The sequence below is a fragment of the Schistocerca americana genome, chromosome X (assembly GCF_021461395.2).
Source record: "Schistocerca americana isolate TAMUIC-IGC-003095 chromosome X, iqSchAmer2.1, whole genome shotgun sequence".
In the NCBI taxonomy this organism is placed as follows: Eukaryota; Metazoa; Arthropoda; class Insecta; order Orthoptera; family Acrididae; genus Schistocerca; species Schistocerca americana.
Genome location: NC_060130.1, coordinates 312,366,092 through 312,391,248, shown reverse-complemented (window position 1 = coordinate 312,391,248; position 25,157 = coordinate 312,366,092). Strand labels below are relative to the sequence as shown.

The 25,157-nt window shown below is 38.2% G+C and overlaps 1 protein-coding gene across 1 annotated transcript in view; it reads left to right on the top strand.

Moving 5' to 3' along the window:
* Positions 1 to 25,157, top strand: part of LOC124555767 — a 225,168-nt gene that overhangs the window by 138,176 nt on the left and 61,835 nt on the right. The window contains exons 6-7 of the mRNA XM_047129813.1: positions 4,014 to 5,158; positions 16,633 to 16,818. Coding sequence (XP_046985769.1) covers positions 4,014 to 5,158; positions 16,633 to 16,818 — 1,331 coding nt within the window. The remainder of the gene's footprint in view (positions 1 to 4,013; positions 5,159 to 16,632; positions 16,819 to 25,157) is intronic.

Genomic DNA, 25,157 nt, shown 5'->3' with positions numbered 1-25,157 from the left:
CAGTTTTAGAATTATATGGCAAGAATGCCAAGACAAAACTTCCCACTAACACTAGTGGTTTTGTGATTAGGTAAAAATTCAGAAAGGTGCTGAAAAGGTGACAGCTTATGCTTCCAGAGTACTCTACAAGTCTGAGATGTACTACTCTGCAACTAAGAAAGAGTTCATTACAGTTCTTTCATCCATCGACAAGTTCTGAACATATTATCTTGCAGAACATTCTTCATTGTGACAGACCACCATTCCCTGTGCTGGCTGACAAGCCTGAATGATCTGTTGGGTTGACTGGTGGGAAGGGCACTGAAGCTTGATGGGTATGATATCACAGTGGCATACAAATGTGTGCAGAAACACAACAATGCTGACTGTTTTTCAAGGAATTGTTTGGCAGCACACGGAAGCACAGGTGAAACCTCAATCATTGCTGCTTTAAATGGCATTGCTGCTACACAGAGGGAATGGCCAACACTGCTGAAAACCATAGAAGCATGGAAGAAGGAGGAACTCACCAAAGGAGAATTACAATTAATTAATAGAGTATTGTATAAGAGGAACTATGATCCAGCAGGGTGAAAATGGTTGCTTATCATCCCAGCCCATCTACGGCCAGCTGTCCTGAAGTATTTCCAAGATGCTCCAACATCCGGGCACGTGGTGTTTGTGAAAACTGGGAAGACTCTAGACAGAATAAGATTCAGGTGCTGCTGTCCAGGTCTCTACTGATTCATTAGACAGTATGTGAGTGACTGTAAGGAATGCCACTGATGGGAGCTCATGTCGCAATTACCTCCAGGGCAGCCGATACCACTTCCACCTGTGGCAGCACCATTCTACAGTATTTGAATCAGTCTCTTGGGGAGGTCTCTGAATTCAACAAATGAGAATTGATGGTAATAGTCTGCACTGACTATCTCACCCAGGCTATCATAGTTGGCTTCAGTGACATCTTCTGAAACTGTGACTCACAATTGTTTGAGGAGAAGGAGCAATGCCATGAGTCTGTGATGCATGCTGCGTGATGTAACGGTTAGTGTTGTTGCCTGGTGTGCTGCAGTTTGCCAATTTGAACCGAACTGCCAGGAATTATTTGATATTTAGATTTAATCATTTATGTGAGGTTTTTGAAATATCTTATGTTCATTATGTTTGTATATTGTGGAACATTCAATGTCTGTGTAAATAGCAGCATTCTGAAGTATTCAGTGTTTCAAATGAATAGCTGCACTCTCCATCCAGGAGGTCAGTTCTGTTCTGGTTGTACACTAATGTCAGTAATAAATCTAACTAACTGTTGAACATCTTCGATGACCCTGCCTTTGCATTTTGTAATCGATTGTGGCTTAGATGTGATATTATTGCTGACCATTTGCATCTTTTCTATGATGTCTTTCCCATCAGATATGTCATTTTTCAGTAGGACACTTATCCATGCCACAGAATCAGAATTATGCTGCAGTAGTTTGAGAGCATAATGATGAATTCTAGTTTTGCCAGATAACTTGCCATGTACCAAACAGATCTGAGATGTCATTGAGGACATGTGGTGCCTTTCACCTCTGTGCTTATAAAAATAAAGTTTATAATACCTGCACAGCTATGCAGTTGGCCAAATTAATATTCTGGCTGATCAGTGGGCACCATTTGTTAAGTACAGGCCCTTATATATATAAGACATTGGGCCATTCAAACACTTGGTTTTTACAGTAAATTATATATGTGTTTCTAACAGTGCAACTCTTTATGAATCAATGCAATGAACAAGATATGCCACCCTAGCAGTTTCTACATTGTGTGTACAAATAGTAAACAGTTGAACATATGGTATGTGTTGTTTATAACAGTAAAAAGACTATGGGTTATATGCAGGGTGAGTTTTTCAAAAAATGGCTCTGAGCACTATGGGACTTAACATCTGTGGTCATCAGTCCCCTAGAACTTAGAACTACTTAAACCTAACTAACCTAAGGACATCACACACATCCAGGCCTGAGGCAGGATTCGAACCTGCGACCGTAGCAGTCCCGCGGTTCCGGACTAAGCGCCTAGAACCGCTAGACCACCGCGACCGGCAGGGTGAGTTTTTGATACGTACAAAAAACCTAAGGATATACAGATGACACTGAAAGGAAACTGAAAAGTAATATAAAATTTTTATGTAAACCAACATTTACAAAATTACTGCTACTTTTCTGTAGCTCAGAGATGACAAGTCAAAGGGACATAAAACCAACCACTTCAGATATAAAATGATCATATCATAAGACTTTAATGGAGCTGCATCATCTATAAAAAGAACATTAATTGGAAAATGCTTAAAAACATTTAGTAATGGACCAAATAGTGTTGAAGCTTTGGAAACTTTGAGATTTCTTTTTGCAGATTTCTACATGTAAAGAAAAAGAAATTAGTAGACACTCAGGCTCTCTTTACTTAAAGTTTCCTTTTCAAAAGCCAGTACAAGAAAGAGGGAAAGAAAATGAGTCGTAAATGGTAAAATAAGTCACAGATGACAAATTCACTCAGGGCACAAGGGTTGAGAGAGTCACAGCCATAGATATTAATGTAGGGACTAATAGTAAAGAGTAACAGACTGAAATCATATTTATGGGAAATCAATGTTATACTTAGACAGAAAAGTATGTGAATGGAGCAGAAATTAGTTAAGAGGAATTGTCATGATGTAAAACCATCCCCATCACCATTTAACTTAATTCATTAAATAGAACAACTCTGTTGAAGCTCCTATGTTATAAATCTCATGTGTGAGAACTATTCAGTAGTCAATTTGGCATGACCCATTCAGCTACCAGTATTAGCATAAAGATCACTTGGCTTTCAACCAGAATGAATGGATGAACAATACTCTTTGAATGAACAAACCATGTAACACAGTTTAAGCGCTTGGGTGACTTTTGTACAAAAAGAACCATGAAAAATATTTTCTCCCACTCTCAACTCTTGAGATATTCACTTGTTTGAAGTTTATTTTCAGCACTTGTTTGCATTCCCTCCACCTTATGCTTCAACTTGTACCCATATCTTCTATTTTGTATGCCTCTTATTTCTCATCGGCATTGTTTGTTTACCCTATTTTGTGCTCAGCTTAATTGTCTGTAGTCAAGTGTATTCAGTATCTCTTTTTGCTCTTCATTTGTATTGTTTTACATTGTTTGCCATTTCATGTCTTTTTTCGTGCTTCAGATTCTATTAACTGATTTTCTCATATCTGTATATTTATTAGGATTCCTATGGCTATCTACCAGTTTCACTTATGCCTTTATTGATAATTTGTCCTTTCGAAATTTTTACTCATCAGCTTCCTCTCCTACTGTAACACTGTAACAACATGTACATGTATCCTGTTGTTGGTGCCTGTTCCATCCTAACTTCTAGTGTGTCTTGTGGTCTAAAATTCTGAATGAGTTGAATGACTGCGCTTTACTTTTAATGGTTTTCACATTTCACTTTTTGCTTTAAACATGAAGTACACATTTTGGATGCTTGAGGTGTCATCATCTTACTGTCTGCTTTATTAGTAGTGCCATATTGTGTTGGTTTGGTAAGTAAGTGTCTTCATCAATTGTAATGAAGGAAAATATGACCATTTAGAAATGGCCAAAATTTGATGAAATATCATTGCCTCCAAAGCTTCCAATGATTTTTGTTTATGCACAAATGACAAAAAAAAAGGGAATGCAGAAATCTGATATCTTAAAATCAAAGCTGTTTTTTTTTCATGAGTTTAAAAAAAGGGGCATTTGATGATAAAAACCCAACTAATTTATGCCAGCCTAATAAAATTTAGTTTTTAATGTCATGTTCTGATTTTAAATAGAAAAAGTTTATTGAAAGGATAACTGACAATGGTTTAATCAAGCCATCATAGATTTCTACCATTAAGAGTCACTTGATAATTAATTTTTCATTTCTAGGTTTCCAAATATTTGTCAGTAGATTAAAGGTAGTTTTTAAATCTTTCCTAAATATACCTTATTTTTCTTTATTAATTACAGGTTGCTGTTGTAGGAAGTCACATTCCTCAGGATACACCAAGTTCAAGAGAAATAGGAAAATGCCAATCAATGCAAGTACAACTTTTGAAGTCAAAAGAGGAACCAATGCTAATATCTTTTTCTGAAGATAAAGATTTTTATTGTCAAGCCTGTCATGAAATGCCATTGCATACAGATAGAGTTTGTGGAGAAACTGTGACAGATACCCCTCATTTAATTAGAGATGAATCATATGACTCTCTTGGATTCTCCAAGGGGATGCCAAGTGAAGGGTCATTGGATAGTGTCTGCTCAGAACTTAGCTTAGATTTGTCTTTACCAGAAATTTCTTTGGGAACAAGTACAATGGTTCGTTTTGAAGGCATACAGCAGGTAATTAATCAGATAAAAAGTAACTGTGACAACATGAGTGAAGACTTTGAGACAATTAAATGCAATAGAAATTTACCTGGCATGTCCAGCTTAATGAAAGGGGGAGCAACTTGTGATCAAGATATAAAAGATGCTCTTCCTGAAGAGGAAGCAGAAAATGTCAAAGAGCAGCGAGCACGGGCCTGCTTTGCAGGACTATACAGCCTTACTGTTATAAACAATAGCACATCTTCTGAACTTTCTGATGCATGTCTAAATACTGATAATAAACAAGGGAGCTTTGGATCAGCTGAGTCATTTGAGTGGGATTCTCCAAATCATGTAATAAGTACAGAAGTTTGTGAATCACCTAGTAATTCAAAAAATATTTGTGTTAATGAATCAGAAGGACTAAATAGTGCTAGTGACTATATCAAAACTGGCGTAAATATTGAGGAAGGAAGTGCCAAATGTAATGATGCAGATTATTTACTCTATCGTCAGTCTATAAAAGTAAATGAAAATACAGGTATAACAACTGCTGCAAGTGAAGATGACTTGATGGCGCACTTGGAATGGGATGATGATTTAACAGAGTTCACAGAAGAAAATGGTAACACTAAACTTGATGGTGACTTTATGCATACATTGGAAACATTGGAAATGGACATGGAAGCAGAGCTTCAAATGGAAGAGGATTTTGCGAAAGATGATTTTCTCATAGATGGTGCAGATAGCGCTATGACAAGCTTCATCTCAACAAGGAGTGGTACTGATACTTGCTCAATAGAGAAGTATGTTTGTTACTGTACATTCTCTCTTTTATGTAGCTATTTATTTTGAGTCATTCTTTGTAATTAATTCTAAATAATGGTTATTTTCCACTGGAAACAAATATATAAATTTTGCTTTCTTTTTTACTCTTTCAAACTGATATTTCTTCTACTTAGCAATATTTGTACTTTTAGTCTGATAGCCTTCACAGTTATTCTCAGCAACTTAACAAAGAATAAAAAAAGATTCCTGTGTACTTTAACCAACTTCATAACTAACAACACAACTCGGTTGGAAATTTCTGATGCCATCAGTCTCAGCTTCCAGAGAAACTTCAATTTTACTTTTGATTAGAGTGCATGGACTGTTTAGTTCAAATTCATCTTCATTAAGTTTCTACTGACTATGATTAAGTAGCTGAAATCAATTTATTATTAGTTATTCTCCATCATATGGTTCTTGGGATTGCAAAATTATATATTTTGGAAAAGTCTGAAATTTTGTAAAAGACTGGTACCTAAGATTTCTGGGTAACATTTTACAATTATTTTGTGTCATCATTTATTGTTTTCAAATTTTTGTCTGTCTAATTTCAGAAAATGAGAGGCAATGTCAAAATATTCTCAGCAGAATAACCATGTCAATCTAAAATTATTTCTCAAGCTTCTGGGAGTTATTAACACTACCCATATTGCCACAGGATAGAATCCAATTACAGAAAGGTGTCCCATGAATCAATTGTGTTAGCCACAGCTATAACTACTACTGAATGCTGCTATAGTGGTATCCAATTGAAAGTGAAACTCAAATCTCCATGTTTTAGATCGCAATTTGTCATGACCAAGAGTTGTTAAGCTTGACTTCAAACCAGCAACATAAGACTACAGCACTCTCAGGAAAGCTTTTGGGTTTACTTTGCACTCTTTGCTATCTTCTGAGAATGCAGTTCCAACTCACACACAAGGCACACTCAATATCCCTTTAGAAATTTGTGGAAGATGAATTGATTTCAAGTATCTCTACAGTTATAAAATCACAATAATTTGAAGCATATTAAAGGTCTTGGTATGGGCAAACTTTGTTGTGTGTGCCCTTATGAAACTATTATCTGTGATGACCTAAATCTCTGATCGTTCATTTTGTAGCCAAATAGATACGTTCTTGTTAATTGTTGTAGATAACATTCCCACCACATAAAATACAATTAGTTTGAGCGCCCAGCAGTCACAGAAAACAGCCTCACTAACACAGGAGAAAGTATGATAGCAGCTAGTTGGTTGTGCAGAACTGTTAATTACCTACATTCAGGCTGCTTCTTCCACTGTGTAAAATTGCAAATTTTACTATTCTGGCTATTGACAACAGCTTGTGACAAAGGTGTCACAATGAATTCAGTACTGGCATCAGTATTTAATGCCTTTGTTGTACAACCATATACGAGGGTTCTACATCTACATCTACATTTACATCTACATCTACATGGTTACTCTGCAATTCACACTCAAGTGTCTGGCAGAGCATTCATCAAACCATTTTCATACTACTTCTCTACCATTCCATTCTCGAATGGCGTGTGGGAAAAAGGAACACCTAAATATTTTTGTTCGAGCTCTGATTTCTCTTATTTTATTATGATGATCATTTCTCCCTATGTAGGTGGGTGTCAACAAAATATTTTCACATTTGGAAGAGAAAGTTGGTGATTGAAATTTCATAAATAGATCTCACCTTAAAGAAAACCGCCTTTGTTTCCGTGACTGCCACCCCAACTCGCCTATTATATCAGTGACACTCTCACCCCTATTGCGCGATAACATGAAACGAGCTGCCCTTCTTTGCACTTTTTTGATGTCTTCCATCAATCCTACCTGGTAAGGATCCCACACTATGCAGCAATATTCCAGGGGAGGACAGACAAGTAGGCTGTCTCTTTAGTAGGTTTGTCACATCTTCTAAGTGTTCTGCCATCAAAGCGCAGTCTTTGCTTTGCCTTCCTCGCAATATTATCTGTGTGGTATTTCCAATTTAAGTTGCTTTTAATTGTAATTCCTAGGTATTTAGTCAAATTGACAGCCCTTAGATTTGTGCTATTTATTGTATACCCAAAATTTATCGGATTTCTTTTAGACCCATGTGGATGACCTCACACTTTTCTTTGTTTAGTGCCAATTGCCACATTTCGCACCATACAGAAATTCTCTCTAGATCATTTTGTAATTGGAGTTGATTGTCTGATGGTTTTACTAGACAGTAAATTACAGCGTCATCTGCAAACAATCTAAGGGGGCTGCTCAGAATTATCACCTAGATCATTTATGTAAATCAGGAACTGCAGAGGGCCTATGACACTACTTTGCGGAATGCCAGATATCACTTCTGTTCTACTCAATGATTTACCATCTATCACTATGAACTGTAACCTCTCTGAGAGGAAATCATGAATCCAGTCACACAACTGAGATGATATTCCAAATGCATGCAATTTGATTAATAGTCGCTTGTGAGGAATGGTATCAAAAGCCTTCTGGAAATGTAGGAGTATGGAATTGACCTGAGATCCCTTGTTGACAGCAACTTCATGGGAATAAAGAGCTATCTGTGTTGCACAAGAACGATATTTTCTGAATATGTGCTGGTTATGTATCAATAAGACATTTTCTTCAAGTTGATTCATAATGTTCGAGTACAGTATATACTCCAAAATCCCACTTCAAATTGAGGTCAGTGATATGGGTCTGTAATTCAATGGGTTACTCCTAATTCCTTTCTTGAATATTGGTGTGACCTGTGCTACTTCCCAGTCTTTAGGAACAGACCTTTTGTCAAGTGAGTGGTTGTATATGTTTGCTAAGAGAAAGCTGCTATTGTGTCTGCATACTCTGAAAGGAACCTGATTGGTATCCCATCTGGACTGGAAGACTTGCCTTTATTAAGTGATTTGAGTTGTTTCGCAACACCTAAGATATCTACTTTCATGACACCCATGCTAACTGCTGTTCTGGTTTCAAATTCTGGAATATTTACTTCATCTTCTTTCGTGAAGGAATTACAGAAAACTGCATTTAGTAACTCTGCTTTAGTGGCACCATCATGGGTAACATTTCCATCGCTATCGCACAGTGACAGTATTGACTGTTCTCTCTCTCTCTTCCCCCCCCCCCCCCCCCCCCACACACACTAGTGTACTTTACATATGACCAGAATCTCTTTGGGTTTTCTACCATATTTTGAGACAATGTTTCAGTGCGGAAACTATTAAAAGCATCTCACATTAATGTCCAAACTAAATTTTGAGCTTCCAGTCTTGGGAGTTTTGCATTCTTCTGAATTTGGCATGCTTTTTTCATTGCTTCTGGAACAGTGTTCTGATGTGTTTTGTGTACCGTGGTGGATCAGTCCCGTCACTTACTGACTTACACGATATGAATCTATCTACTGCTGTCAATACTGTATCTTTGAATTTGAGCCATAGCTGGTCTACACTTACATAATTAACTTGGAAGGAATGGAGACTCTCACTTAGGAAGGCATCAAGTGAATTTTTATCTCCTGTTTTAAATAGATATTTTTGCATTTATTTTTAGTGGTTTTGATTGATATGGTTTTGAGCCTTACTACAATGACCTCGTGTTCACTAATCCCTGTATCCGCCATAATAGTGGCAACTATTTTTTTACAGCTCATACAAAATAGATACATGTTTCAAAGTCTTACTGAGCTTCAAAGTAGTCACCAGCATTGTGTATAACCAGTGATGTCGAAATCAAAGGATACTCTTATGACCTGAGAGGTATAAGTTTGGAATTTTGCCCAATATTCAAAACTCACTGTTCTGTACAGAATTGTTGTGTTATTTAGAGTCTTCTTCTCACACTCCATCAGTGAATAGAATGGGAAGAAACAATAATGTTTGATACAATTAAAAATAACCATCAGTCATGCAGCATGAAGTGATGTGGAGATTAGATATGTAGATGAAAACACTGCAGCAGATTCTTCATGTTTGGAAGGCAAGGAGGGTGTGGAGGAACAGTTGAAGCATTTTTGAAATGGTGTTTTATTAGAGTGATTTACCTAATTATTTTACTGTAGAAATGTAGATAAGCATTGATGAACTCTGCTTACATCAAATTCCTAAAAATGTAAAGCCATACTGTCACTGAAGATGTGTTCATTGTTAAAAGCAATTCATCAGAATGAAAGTGACTGGTTGGTGTTAATTGACCAGTATGAGTGGCAGTGATGTCAAATGTAGAATTTGTTCTCTTTTGCCTGTGTAAAATTTTTAACCATTCCTGGCCTCATTCTGCTACTCACAAATTTCAACAAGCTCTGGCACAGTGATGTGGGTAGGTGGGAGGGGGTGGGGTGAGCACTCAGAAGAAACTCATATCAAATGCTTAAGTCACCACATGCCTGTTTAAAAAAAAAAAAATCAGACTCAAAGGGTCTGTTTTGGAAGAGATGGAATAATTAGAGCACAAAAAATAAGGGAATTTTATAAATACATAAAACACACCCAGTTTAATAGTGCCCAAGAAATCACAGAATCAGTGATTTCAGTTCATAGAGATATAATTAAGGAGGAAAGTCCTGGTTGGATGTGGTGGTTTCCGAGTCATGTAAGACTTGCATTCTGATCACTGCTCACATCCCTGAAAGTGTTTGAATCACATATCTTGGAATATTAGTTCCTGGTCAGCAATAGAATGGAGTCTGTCATGAAATTTTCATATTGTTATTGTAAATTAATTAAAAAAACATGCAATTAGTGCACATTGCTAGGTACTTTTGTAACAATTGTTTGATCCTCAGTGCAGAATGCATATTTTGCAGCGTTTTCCTCAAAAAAGAATCTGAAGAAGACAATGAGACAGAAAATGTGTGCAAACAATAGTAAATACTTTAGTATGTAGTAGCGTAGACTGATTTAAGTAAAACATTCCAAATAACATGTGCACAGTTTCTTTATTTTTGTCAGAGATACAGCTGTCGTAAAACAATCCAAATAAATACTCACTGAAAGTGTTCAGCAAAGGCAAAGTTGATTTTCATATATTCTGCCTCCAGCTTCAATGCATTTTTGAATTCTCTTGACAACACCATGTGTAGCTCTTCTGATATCATCTTGGTGTCCTTTTACAAAGGCAGCACTGTTCATGATGAAAGCAATCAATTTGTCTCTTGTGTTTGCTTTTTCTTTTAGACTTTGCCTTTCAGTCATGTCCACAGGTAAAAATCTAAAAGTGAAAGGTCACAGGACCTGGGTAGCTAAGAAATTTCTGCCAATCCACCTTCCAGGGAATGTGATGTCTAGATGATGTTTCACCTGATGACTATAATGTTCAGGGACCCAGTCATGCTGGAAGAAAATATTTGTCCTTGTAGCCAAAAGAACCTCTTCCAATAATGCATGGAACTCATTTGCAAAAAAGTGTAGATGATGTGGTAACATAACAGATCCAATAAACTGATAGTTTACTGTACCACACCACACATTTACAGAAAAGCATTCTTGAAAAATATGCCAACAAAGACATACTGGTTTTCCTCAGATCATCAATGTGAGTAACAAGTCTTATTGATTTGGCCACAAGTAACAGTGGCTACATCAATAAACAGTAATCTGGGCTTACTCAGCATTTTTCAACTAGACAACAAAAAATTCCGAGTCTCTGCCCTCATCTCCTCCTTGAAGGTGTTGAATCTGCTGTAAATGATAAGGATACAGGTCATGTGTACAGTGTGTGTCCAAAAAGTAAGCTGAATGATTTTTTCTGTCAACTCAGAAAGTTGCATTGCTGTGACTGGTGGAGGAAAAGTTAGTGGAGGGCTTGGGAAGGCAATGCATCCTTGCCAGTTGCTTACTGGCCATTGCCCAATGCAGATTGCTCATAGTGTGTACCTGTGTTCAGGTGACACATTGAGAGATCAAAATACCATGATTCACTGAACAGCAACAGCCCATTCAGTTTTGTGTTAAGATAGGGTAATTTGGCTCTGAGAACTTTACAACGTTTAAACAAACTTTGGAGATGATGTGATGTCTCATACTGCCTTCATTGTTAGCAAGTTCCTGGCCATGCACAATGCGTCAATGCTGCCCCAGCCACTGTGCAGTCCCAGTCTAGCACCAGCAGACTTCGTTTTGTTTTCTCGAAGAAAGTGAACCTTAAAGGGCCATCAGTTTGGGATGCTGGATGCCATGAAAGCTGCCATGACAAGGTGTCTGAAAGAGGTTCCCATTAACATTTTCCATGAAGTCTATCTGAGCTGGTGGAAAAAGTGGATTGATGTCTAAGAGTGCTATTTTTAAGAATACGAAACATTTAACTTTTATTTTCAGTAACCTGTTCTTTATGGATTAATTTGATTTATGTTCTGGACACACCTTGCATGTAGCCTGCCACATTTTTGTATGAGAAAAATTGATATGTGTAGAAATTCTTTGTGTACTTGTTGAAGGACTATGCTCTACCAGCTGAATAATGTCTTATACTTCATCTACAATCAATTCATTTGCACATTCGAATCAAATATGACTGCTTTGCTTTGCATCATTCTCAGGCAGTTTAGTGAAATCATTAGAAAACATTCTTGAATCTGTCAATTTGTGATCCGGAAGTCGTCGAGTATTCATCATGTGCAGCAGCGATGTTCCAGTACAAAACACAAGTACCATACCAGCCTACTCAGCATTTTTAAATGGGTGTGGCATACTTACATGATACAATAGAAGTGACCAAAAGATCACAAGCACAGTTGAAAAATTCAATTATATAAACTCAAGTACAGTTTTGCAACATGATATCTAAAACAAAAATGATGTCTGATAAATAAACCCATTGCAACTGAAATACCAAGAACCAGAATGAAAACTTATCTCTGTAACCCGTTGTATCTCCATAACCAATAAAAATTTGACACGTTGTAAGGAATGTTTTATTTAAATTAGTCTATACTATGACCTCCTAAAATGTTTGCTGTCCTTTGTGAAACATTGTGATACATAAAAATACATTAGTGACCTGCCCCTACCTTTGCATAGCTAGAATTAAGTATCTACAACTGGATGACTTGCCTCGAGTAAAGGTCATAAATTAAATATGAAAATCTTCCTAGTGATTCAGTCTACTGATTAGTGAAAGCTATCATTATCTCTACTGTAGTTCCTGAGATTAGCCTTCAGATACAGGCAATAAAAAGCAGTGGGTGACTTTAATTCATTTTAGTTCATCCACTTTGCATGAAATATTCATGAATAGAATACACAAATCTTCCCCATAAGCCAGTCTATCTATTACAGAAAGCTGTACATTAATCGTGAGATTAACTTTCACATAAAGACAGAAAAACATGGTGGGGAACTAAGGAGGTATAGTAATATTTTAGAAGACAACTTTGAATTAAACATTCAATATAAGTTTTTATTGGCTACAGAGATATATCTGGTTACAGAGAAAAGTTGGTAATTCAGGTGGTATGGGTTTATTTATCAACTGTCACTTTTGTTTTGGATTTCAAGTTGTGCATTTGTACTTCAAAGATCTACTTGCTTTCTCCAAATCTCTACTGTGAAAAAACTTCTTTACTAACCATCCCTCCAGCCAGAGCCAACCCATTTCTAATACTTTACCTCACCTCTCCCAGTTCATACCATCATCCAACTGTGACCCTCCCTCTCTTCCACTTAACCACCCCCTGTTTACTTTCCAAGAATTCCTTACTTTCTAATTGGTCTCACCACCCTTCCCCTGATCCCTTCCCAAGAATACAAACCTTTCAACAAAAGAAAGAACAGCACACACACAAAACCCTATTAGATACTATGGATGCCACTTCCCTGTAAACCAACATCCCCCTTACCCATGACCTTGCTGCTACTGAACACTATATCTCCCAATGTTCTTACAACTCCAAGCCAGCCCATTACCCAATTTCTTATATATCTAACCAACTAATTCCTCACACATAACTACTTCACCTTTGAGGGGAAGATACATAAGCAAATTTGTGGCATGACCTCCAACACCAGTCTGTTTATGGGCCTCCTAGAAAAAGCTTTCCTAGCCTCCAGAACACCAGACCCCTTGTCTCGTTCAGATTCACTGACAATATGTTCATGATCTGGACCTAGGGCGGCCAAGATACCCTATCCTCATTCCTCCACAGTCTCAACACCTTATTTCCCATTCACTTCACCTTTTCCTCCTCAGCCCAATGTACTGCCTTCCAGGTTGTTGAACTACACCTCTCTGATGAGTCCATCTACACCTTTATTCACATCAAGCCCATTAACCACCAAATGTACCTGCATTTTGACAGCTGTCATGGCTTCCAAAGCAAAATATTGCTACTATATATCCTAAACACCTATCATCAGCATATCTGCAGAGATGAAAATCCCTTATCCAGTATCCTGAAGCTCTCACGAATGCCTTCAAAAACAGGCACTATCCCCCAAATCTAGTTTTAAAACAGATTTTGTACTCCATAGCCTCACATGCCCTTAATCCTCCCACCATCCCAAAGGATCAGCTGCAAAGAAGCACTCTGCTCACCACTGAGTATCATCCTGGACAGGAGCAATTGAACCGTGCCCTGATCCAGTGCTTCCACCATCTATCATCATGCTCAGAAGTGAGGGACACCCTACCCACAACCCTTTTTACCCCTCTTAAAAAGGTATTCCATCATCAACCCAACCATCTATCATCATGCTCAGAAGTGAGGGACACCCTACCCACAATCCTTTTTATCCCTCTTAAAAAGGTATTACATCATCAACCCAACCTACACAATATCCAGGTTCATTCCTATGCCACTCCCACTCCTAACCCAGATGCAAGACCTGCTTGATTCACCCACTCAGCACATCATACTCTAGTTCTGTCACAGGTTTACCTTATCCCATCCTATCCTATCCCGTCAGATGCCCAAGGAGCCATGTCATATACCAGCTTTGATGCACTTTCTGCATAGCATTTTGTGTGGACATGACCACCAACCAGCAATCTACCAGAATGAATGGTCACTGCCAAACTGTAGCACAACACGCTGCTATGCACAAAATGCTAGAGTTTAGTGGCTGCTTCACAATGTGTTCAATTTGGATCCTTGCTCAAGCACCAACATACCTGAACTTTACTGATGAGAGTTATTCTTGCAACACATTCTTTGTACCCATAATCCTCCTCGTCTCATCCTCCAATAACCCACTGCCGCCACATCCTCTATCCAACACTCACCCCTTCTTCTGTCCTGTCACCCCTTCCAAAATCCACCTCTCCACGTCATCATTATTGTGGCCAACATGAATTCACCAGTTCAGGTGCTCATGTGGTGCCTTCCTGTCCCTTGCACCTGCTGCTACTCCCTCCTTCATTCCTATCCCACATGTCTGCTGCCTCCCTCTGCGCCATCAGCCACTCTTTCCCAATCTTCACTTTTGTTCCCTTGCTTTCTTCCTCTTTTTCCCCTCCATCCACTCCACCAGACTTCCTGCTGAACTGCAGTCCTGACATGTGATGAGCTGGCACAATGTAGTGTCTGTCCTATAAATTATTTAAACCTAGCATAGCTTCCTAAATTTGTGTTAATCACTACTTTTCTTTATCTAATCATGGGTCATTAATTGAACTCTGATAAAGAGTGCGTGTCTGCCAGTTCTAGCGCAATCACATCTCCCATGATTTACAAAAAGTATGCGTTCTAAGACATAAAGAGACCCCCAAGCAATTATTGAGCTTGAGATTGATTGACAGAGATGTTGGATGTCCTTCTGAGGGATATTGTGACAAATTCTGGCCTACTGGCATGTTAGATTGTGAAAATCCTGAACTATTTGGAGGACGCTGATCATAATTCTCCAAATGTTTTCAATTGGGAATAGATTTGGCGACATTGTTGGCCACTGGCAAGCATGAAAACAAGCAACAGAAACTCTTGCTGTGTACAAGTGGGCATTATATTGCTGAAATGTAAGCCCAGGTTGGCTTACTGTAAAGGCAACAAAACAAGGCATAGAATTTTGTTGATGTACTGCTATGCTGTAAGGGTGCAGTAGATGGCAACCAAACGGGTCATGTTCTGAAATGAAATGGCACCACCCCAGATTATCACTCATGGTTGTCAGCTGTATTGTGGGCAACAGTTAGATTAGTATCCCACTGTTATCTGGGATATCCCCAGACGTATCTTCACTGGTCATAGGTGCTCAGTATGAAGTGGGACTCATCACAGAGAGAATTCTACTTCAGTCCGTAAGATTCCATGCTGAAGATGTGTCTGGAGATGACGAACCTCCCCCCCCCCTGTGATACTGGTGGGATAGCAACCTGACCATTGCCAGCCATATGGCCTGACAAACATGAGTAATGGTCTGGGATGCCATTTCATTTCACCGCAGGACCCCTTTGATTGTCATCTGCAGCACCCTACAGCACTGTGATACATCGATATTCTATACCCTGTATAGTTGCCCTCAAAGCAAGCCATTCTGCACTTACATTTCAGCAAAACTCTACCTTGGCGAGTGTGGTTGATGGAGATCTCCTCAATTGAGGATGTTTAGATCATTGTGGGCAGGACCCTATAACCAGCTTGGGATTTTGGTTATCTAATATGCCGATTGGACAGAATTTGGCATGATATCCCTCAGGAGGACATCCACATCTATCAATCAGTGCCAAGGTAAATAACTGCTAACATAAGAGGTGAACCAGCATGTTACTGACTTTCTCAATTTGTGAAGCTCTTTCTCTTGAATAGATCATCCAATTTTTCTGAATTTATTATCATTTGTTTGTCTGTACATGTGCATCGCATCTACCGATTCTTATCCCATTCAGATGAGAAAATAAACTCTGAAAAGTCAATGACAATTGTACATTCTGTACTGAGGCTTAAAACATATCATAAATTAATGTGGGCATGTATGCTGATATTTTTTTCCCCTTTATCACAATAAAATTTATTTACTTTGTGATAACTATATGTAAATTTCACAACAGTTTTCATTCTGTTGCCAAGGAGTAAAAATATTGCAAACAGCATGTACTCTGAAGTTTACTGTGATCTGAATGCAGGCCTTATATAATCTAGCAATCAGCCTAGTCAACATAGGTTTTCCTCCTCAAGTATTGTATGTCTGCGAGGTGTTGATATTGCTAATTATCTGATTTCTCAGAATCTACTAGATTATAGCCTGATTTGTATTAATCAAACTTCCTTATTATGAATGTTCTAACAATTCCACCTGGTCCCAAAAGGAGCATCATGATCTTCAACCTCAATTATTTTTCGAAAACAGTGGCATAGTGGCCTTAAACCCCTTCACAGAAGTTATTTTTGGCTAAGATGCTGAAACTCATTGAAATTGGAGCTTTGTTATACAGTTTGTCATAACTCTTCAGAATGTGTCTTAGAATGAGAGATATGGCTCTACTAATTAATATCTATCAATTTTGATTAAAAATATATTAATTTCTCAAAGGTATTCTGGAATGGAAAGCAGTGGATTTGGGAGCCTCATGCTTGACTCTAGTACATCAGTGACTTCCCATATGTTACCCACTGATGGAAGTCAAAACAAGGAACCACACATATTCAGCAATGCTGAAGAATCAGCCTACATAGACTGGGATATGGGTCCAGAGCAGCCTATCATACAGGATCAACAGTAAGTTTTTTTACTTTTATTTTTTAAGTCTGGTTTTACTTTTATATATAAGTGACAATACAGCTTTCCAGAAAAATGCAATGACGAGGTGAACTTGTGATTAAATTACAGAACTAAATGATGATATCTTTCTTGACCACACTTCTGAACATGTGAGAATACTATATGTAGTTTATGCATTTATGAATTATTATTAATCATTCAGACCATTGACCCTTGATTTTTTTAATGCATTTCTTTGATAATAGCTGTGTTAGCTTTTTGATTACTGCTTTAGCTGCATTTGCAGTTTGTTGAACCCTTTGGAAACTTAGATACCATTGATTAAGTATGATTTGTATGAACTGGGGGTCACAAGTTGGAGAATTGTTAATGCCCTCTACTTCCAATGTCATAAACTCTGGACATGCTTCAGTTACCATCACTGAGTATGATGGTGGAATACTGTGTCACAGATATTTACATCTACCGACATACTCTGCAAGCCACCATATTGTGCATGGCAAAGGGTACCTTGAATCACTGCTAGTCATTCCTGTTTGTGCTCTACTTGCATACAGACTGAGGGAAAAACAACTGTTTCTATGCCTCTATATGAGCAATAATTCCTTTCACCTAGTCTTCATGGTCCTTATCAGGGTGTGTACGACCTGTGACAACCGGGAGATCCGGGAGAGACACGGGAATTTTTTCATCCGGGAGAAAACCGGGAAAAACCCGGGAATTTTTCGTTGCTTTAGTTTTCAGTCAATTTTTTGTAATTTTGACTGGTAAGAACTGATACTCTAACAAAGGATATTACTGTATCCCGCCACTGCAGAATAATACTGCAACAACATTACATGAACGAGAGAATAAAACTTAAATTGCAGTGGAAATGCGCCATATAAAAAAAAACACAGAGCTCTTACAAGTGTCTACAACAGCAAAATGTGTGAAGGACTATGTAATGCTTCGTACCTCAAAATTACCTCCGATGTGCGTGACGTCACAACTGTTTACATTAGATCCATTTAAGCAGTAACGGGCGGGCTCATGCGCATGGGCAGTTGAGTCGCGTATGCGTAGTACCTTCTCCCGCTTCTGGCTACTGAAATGTCGCTGCTGGCTGTGTAAGCGGCAAACCGTGGTATATGAACCGGGCGGAAATTTCGAGGGGGGCGGGGGCAAACTCATATTCTTAAGGAAGAAAACCTTGTCACAAAGCGCCTAGCATCGAGCGCACGTTGGTCTATCGATTGTTCAAATGATTTTGAAGCGCATCCCTGTTGGTTTTTGAAAATTTTTGAACACATTCTAAATTGATTTCTGAATGAATCATAAGTTGATTTTTGAATGTGTGCATAGTGTACGTGATGTCTCTGCCAGGGGAATCTTCGTCACATCTAGAAATAAACTTTCCAGCAGACAAAAGGGGGTGGGGCTATACGAATGAAATTAAGCCGAACGGGTGAATGGCAACTGCTGTTTGTTTATGTGATTGATTGGGTATGCGAATGATCAGCGTTGTTTATACTAGCAAAGTCCATAGATTCAGACTATGAGAGTAGCGCGGAAAACGTGTTGTACGAACGTCTAACCAGAGAATAATCATTGGATAACTAAACGGGTCTACTATTGCCCCGGTTTGAAATATCGTAGACCAGGGGCTGATATGCAGAGGAGTCTGAGTGTTGTAAGTTGTGCGGGGGGCTAGTCTCCACGTGATCCTTGTTTACATTTAGTTATTTTGCTGTTTGCTCTTCATTTACTGCTCAGTGATTTCTCTGGTTGGGAGCTTTCAAGTGAATTAAAATATATTCACGTAATTACGGAAGGCTAAAATGTGTTATTAGTTTCAGATTTTATTTCCACCTTTCTGACAGTCAAGCATTAATCGCCTTGCAGAATAATGAAGTTACTTTTGTCGCTTTGCTTTGATCTATTTTTCCGCTGAGATAGCCAATTTATTTGAAACGAAGTGTTTACCACACTATTGGCTAGTTTCAACTGTTCGCTGCATTTCAAATGCACGTTTTCATCTTCTAGCACATATGGCATTGTGCCATAATAAAGAACTCAACATGAGATAATACAGTACTGGTACTCCAAGGAAACTGACATCCCGAACACCACACTGAAGAGCTTAATATTAGGTCGAGGCCTACTTCGTTGGCAATCTGGACATACGAATGTACATGGGCGTACCCAGCGAGGGGCAGGGGGGGCAGCTGCTCCCCCTTACAAGGGAACCTCCCTATCGCACCCCCCTCAGATTTAGTTGTAAGTTGGCACAGTGGATAGGCCTTGATAAACTGAACACAGATCAATTGAGAAAACAGGAAGAAGTTGTGTGGAACTGTGAAAAAATAAGCAAAATATACAAACTGAGTAGTCCATGGGCCACATAAGCAACATCATGGAGAAAGTGTGCTTAGAAGCGCCGTGGTCCCGTGGTTGCATGAGCAGCTGTTGCACAAGAGATCCTTGGTTCAAGTCTTCCCTCAACTGAAAATTTTACTTTCTTTATTTTTGCATAGTTATTATCTGTCCGTTCGTTCGTTGACATCTCTGTTCACTGTAATAAGTTTAGTGTCTGTGTTTTGCGACCGCACTGCAAAACCATGCGATTAGTAGACGAAAGGACGTGCCTCTCCAATGGGAACAGAAAACATTTGATCGTAAGGTCATAGGTCAACCGATTCCTCCACAGGAAAACTCATCTTATATATTCTATATGACACTGGTGACGGCATGTGCGTCACAAGACAGGAATATGTTGTCGACCCACCTAACTTGTACACTTGGCGAATGGGAAAAAGATTCTTCTACCTTGCCCGATTTAGGTTTTCTTGTGGATGTGATAATCACTCCCAAAAAAGTGATGAAAACATAAGAGTTTGTCACATAAATGGAAAATAAAAAATTAAAATTTACACTCGATGGAAGATTTGAACTTTGGACCTTTCGTTCCGCAACTGCTCACGTTACCACGAGACCACGGCACTCCTGCGTTCCTATTGTCCATATTGTTGCTTACCCTTGAACTACTCAGTTTGTATATTTTGCTTATTTTTTCACAGTTCTACACAACTTCTTACTGTTTTCTCAATTGATCTGTGTTCAGTTTTTCAAGGCCTATCCACTGTGCCAACTTATAACTAAATCTGAGGGGGATGCGATCGGGAGGTTCCCTTGTTAGAAGATATTCGAACTCGTTCGTGCAGATCCGGGAGTAATTTTTTCGTCTTGGGTACGTTACTGTCGGCAAAGCCTAGAAGATTGTTACTGAATTAAAAAGTTGTATTTTTAAACAAGGGCATTCTTATGTTTAAAATGTTTATTGAAAGAAGTTTTTCGCTAGTTCACTGTTTTATTTAATAAGAAGTGCTGTATGTTGTCTCGAGACTAGTATGAACTTTCCTAAAATTCCTTCAATAAACCATAACTGACCATTCACCTTCCCTCTTACCACCCTTGTGTTCTTGTTCCACTTCGTAACAGTCTGCAGTGTTATACCTAGACATTTAATCGACATGATTATGTCAAGCAGTACACCACACACACACACTACATCTGAATATTATAGGAATACTTTTCCCACTTATCTCAATAACTTACACTTTTCTACATTTAGAGCAAGCTGTCACTCATCACACTAAATAGAAATTCTAAGTCTTCCTGTAACCTCTTAAATCACTCAATACTTTCCTGGATTGCTCTTGATTATACCCTTGTCTTTAAATGAACACTCAACATCCAGGATAATGTACTGAGTTCTATTATTTAAAAAATCTTCGAGCCACTCTTGTATCTGGGAACCAATTTGATATTCTTCAAACTTTGTCAACAGTATGAAGTGGGGCACTGTGTTAAAAGCTTTCCAAAAATCTAGGAATAAGGAATCTGCCTGTTAACCTTCAGTAATGGTTTACAGGCTATCATGTGAGAAAAGGCAAATTTGAGTTTTGCACAAACCATTCTTTCTAAATCCATGACGATTTGTGGATGGACAGAAAGTGGGAGTTTTTGATTTTATTATCTAGAAAATATTGGCACAAATCACTCTACTTGACAGTCAAATTAATTTCACTTTAGCAATATTTTTATTTTATAAGTAGATTTAGTAAAAACAAAACATTTTTGTAAAATATTACCTAAATTAACTATATGAATATGGTGTCTGTTCTGACAGATGTGCCTGATAGAGCAGACACCACACTGTTGTTGATACAGCAGCAGTACATGCCAAATTTCAAAGGAGAGGCTGACTTCAGCCATAATTGGACACTGAAATGATTTGATGGTGAAAGCCAAAATTTGTGCTGGACCAGGAATTGAAGCTTAATGCGAGTGGTTGCCATAACCATCTCATCCATCCAGACGTGCTTCCCATCTGACCAAAATTCTCAACCTGTCACATGCTAAAAGCCCCCACTGTCCATTCACCTACTTGCTTCCATTGCATCCTGTATTCCTGCAAGGGCTCAAACTCTGTTGTGCGTTTGCACTGAAGCTGTGAAGGCAGTGATGCATACAGATGTTCTGCCTTGAGAACTTCAGTGCAGATACGCAACACGTCCAACAGCACAGGCATCTCACATATTTACAGTATGTCTGTAGGCACAGCTGTCTTGATAACTTCAGTGCAGATGCACAACAGGGTCCAAGCTACTTGTGGGAAGACAGGACTTGCTGCAAGCAAATTGGAGGATGGACAGTGAATGCTTTTAGTGTGTGACAGGTTGAGAATTTTGGTTGGATGGGAAGCATGTCCAGATGGCTGAGGCAGTTAGAGCAGCCACTCACGTTAAACAGGAGGTCTCTGTTTGAGTCCCAGTCTGGCACAAACTTTCAACTTCCACCATCAGATTATTTCAGTACCCAATTGCTGTGGGAGCTGGTCTCTTTTTTTAATTTGATATTTATGGCTGCTGTATCTACAGCAGACACCACACATACATGGTGATTCAGCTGCCTCTACTGCTGTCATTTTATACAACTTGCAATGTTATATCTGTCCTTCAAAAAAACCCCATGTGAGATTTTCATATTCTCTTGCTCATTACACACAAACTATTAGTCCTACAGAACAAATGAAAAGTACCTTTCTTGTAGTAAATTTAATGTAGTTAAATTTTGTGCTGGGATACGTTTTAACTGTAAGCCACAATTTTCCTTAAGAAAAACGCACAAAAGAATCCTCAAATGCACCTCCACCATGATTCTTATCCCTCACCAGTCAGGATTTCTAGTCTGTCAGTCATGGCACTCCTTCCTATCAGCGTACAAAAATTTCCGACTACACGAAGTATTTCCGATGTTAGACGTTTTTGGTCTCTGTGGATCTGGCTTTTACACCACCAGCATAGTTGGCTATTTCATTAACATTATTAATTTAAACATGCCTGTGATTGTAATGGAAGAAAAATGACTTTTGTAAATGTTACACTAAAACTAATTACATTGACAATTTGATCCAAACTTAACTCTTACAGGCACAGTAATTTTGTAGTCAGAAGGCCTGGAAAATACAAAAAGTTATTGTTTGTTTTATGCTATTAAAATTCACAAAATTGTTATTTGAAGTTTACAAAAATGTCAGTTTTTCAATTTATGAGTGGTCGGCTAAGCCAGTGGCGTAATAAGACCAGTCAACGAAGACCAAAAAAAGTTGAATGTGGGAAATAATTCGTAGAATGAAAAATTTTTGTATGGTTGTAGGATGGAGTTAAATGAACAGCATACTAAACTTCCTGAGCCCTGACCAATGAGGGCTGAGTGTGGGACTAAGTGTGCATTTGAAGGTCATTCTTGTATGTTTTCGTGAATAACTCAAAAACCATCCCAGTACAAAATTCAGCTACATTACATTTCCTGGAAAAAAGGTCCTGTTCATTTTTTTCCCTGTATGACTAGAGTGTAGCAGATGCAAGAATATGAAAATCTTGCCCTTGGATTTTGAAGGCCAGGTATAACATTAGGGGTTGCATAAAATAATGGTGGTAGGAGCAGATGAATCGCCCTGTATATATAGTACATCTATAGGCATGACTGCCTTGGCAACTTAAGTGCAGATGCACAACAGGTTCCAACCCCCTTGTGGAAATATTGGATTCACTGCGAACAAGTAGTTGAATGGACAATGAATGATTTTAGCCTGTGACAGGTTGAAAATTGGGTCAGATGGAAAGCATGTCCAGATGGCTGAGGTGGTTAGGGCAACTGTTCACATCACACAGAAGATCCAGGTTTGAGTCCCAGTCTAGCACAAATTATTTCCATGCATGATTGTGGCTGTAGTCAGTTTTTCCTGTGATAGAAATTAATTAATTAATTAATTGATGAAAAATACTGGACACAAAAATTAAATGTATTATTGTCATAAATAAATTACTGATTGTTAAACTTTCTCAAAAAATTAAAAGTAAAACAAGATTTATATCTTAATGTATATGGAGCTATCGTACACCGATTTTACTATGTTATATAATCAAGAGCAAATTTGATTTACTGTTCATAAATTGTGAATTAGAAATAAAAGAAGGTGGGCTGTAATTGGGAGCTGAGAGAATACATTTCAAGAATTATGTTTTATTATAATTTTACTCCATATTTTCTTGCTTGATGGATTACATCATTGAAGTCAAATTTAGTAGCTGTGTCATGTTCTATCAGCAAGGTAGCTAAATTTGACAGCCTGTTATTGCTCATATTCAACTTTAAGTAGTTTATCACCTTTAGTCTGCTGCATTTACAAAAAGCTGCAATCACTGGTATAGTCACAAAAATCCTCAAAGCTATTTGATGTTTGGATAAGCACCTCTTAACCCATAACTTGAAGAACAAGAAGAAAAAAAAAACTATCCAAATGGGAAGCCACATCAGTGACCAACACAGATAGTCAAACACATTAATGCAGCATTTCAGGGATCTCCCGGATGTGGTTTTTAGGTGCTTCCTCACATCCAGCTAGGTAAATACCAGGATGTTACCCATGTCCCTTCATCATAACAAACTACACTAGCATATGTAAAATGTTTTCACATTTGAACATGAGATTTACTTTAGATGCAAACAGTGATGATACACAAATTTTGTCCTGGAGGGAGTGGTGTTCTCAGAAACACACCAACTTTCCCTTACACTGTCAAAATACATATAATAATGCTGACCCAATAGAGAAATAGATAGGAAAAGGTGAGGAAGAAGAAGAAAAAGAAGAGATGGAGATCACTATCTCTGCTGCATTTGGCGACAAAAGGAGCTGCACTTTTTTTTTTTTTTTTTTTTTTTTTTACATATGAGTGTGTGTTCATTTAAGGTGTGGCAATGTGCAGATCCGTTTTTGTAGACCCCATCCATCCAAGCAGATGACACATCAACTGGCACACACCACATTTCCACATTTGAGACCATCCATAGCATCAAACAGTAGTAGGTCTCTCTTTGACAAGTGTGGGTTTTTCCCCAAAAAGCCATGTAGCATCAGGCAATCTTTTCGATAGCACTTTCTGTAGAGTTGCCTAGCAACACACATGATGGGACTTGCTCTCCCAAGTTGTGTTAGTGATTGTAAAAATAAGTTTGTTTTTTGATATCAGACATTTAATGGCTTGTTGGGTGATTAGTTTTTGTTCAAGCCAGAAGATGATGGGTGGATAAGTTGGTTTGGTAATACATAGCAACATAGCAGTGCACAGCATTTGCCAATGGAGAGCTAGTGGTAGGCAAACAAAGGGCTGTAGGTGATTTCATGCAAGCAGAAAAATGCTCACCTTGGACTAAAGATTATGTGCACAGAGTAGCTGATTATCAGAACTGGATCAATGGTACAAACTGCATTCTAAACCTTATATCAGTTGGCAAAGAGGTGACACGGTAACATACATACGTGCTGCTATACTAACTACGCTCTTCCATGAATGCACTGGACAATGATGGTATTAGAAATTTACATACTAGGAATACTGTCCATTTTACAATATTATTTATGAACAATTTTTATACTGTAAGGTCAATCAACTATATTGTCATGAAAACGAAAGAGATCAGTTAACATAGGCATTGCAAGAAATCATTATCTGACATGTGTGGTACAGAGAATTATTAATATTTTTTGTTTTAATGTGACACTTATCTGTTCCACGCCAGTGTTTAATTCAGAACTAATGGGATTTTCATGTTATGTGTAGTTCTCTACATGGTGTCAAACATTTTCTTATTCAGGATTTGTGCATGTTATTAATATCAGTGTCAAAATGACCACAGTAACTTGTCAATGAGATTATTTCTTTCAATGTAATAAATTATTTTTGTGATACGTAGGAAGTTATTGACATATGTGCTGAGACATCCTG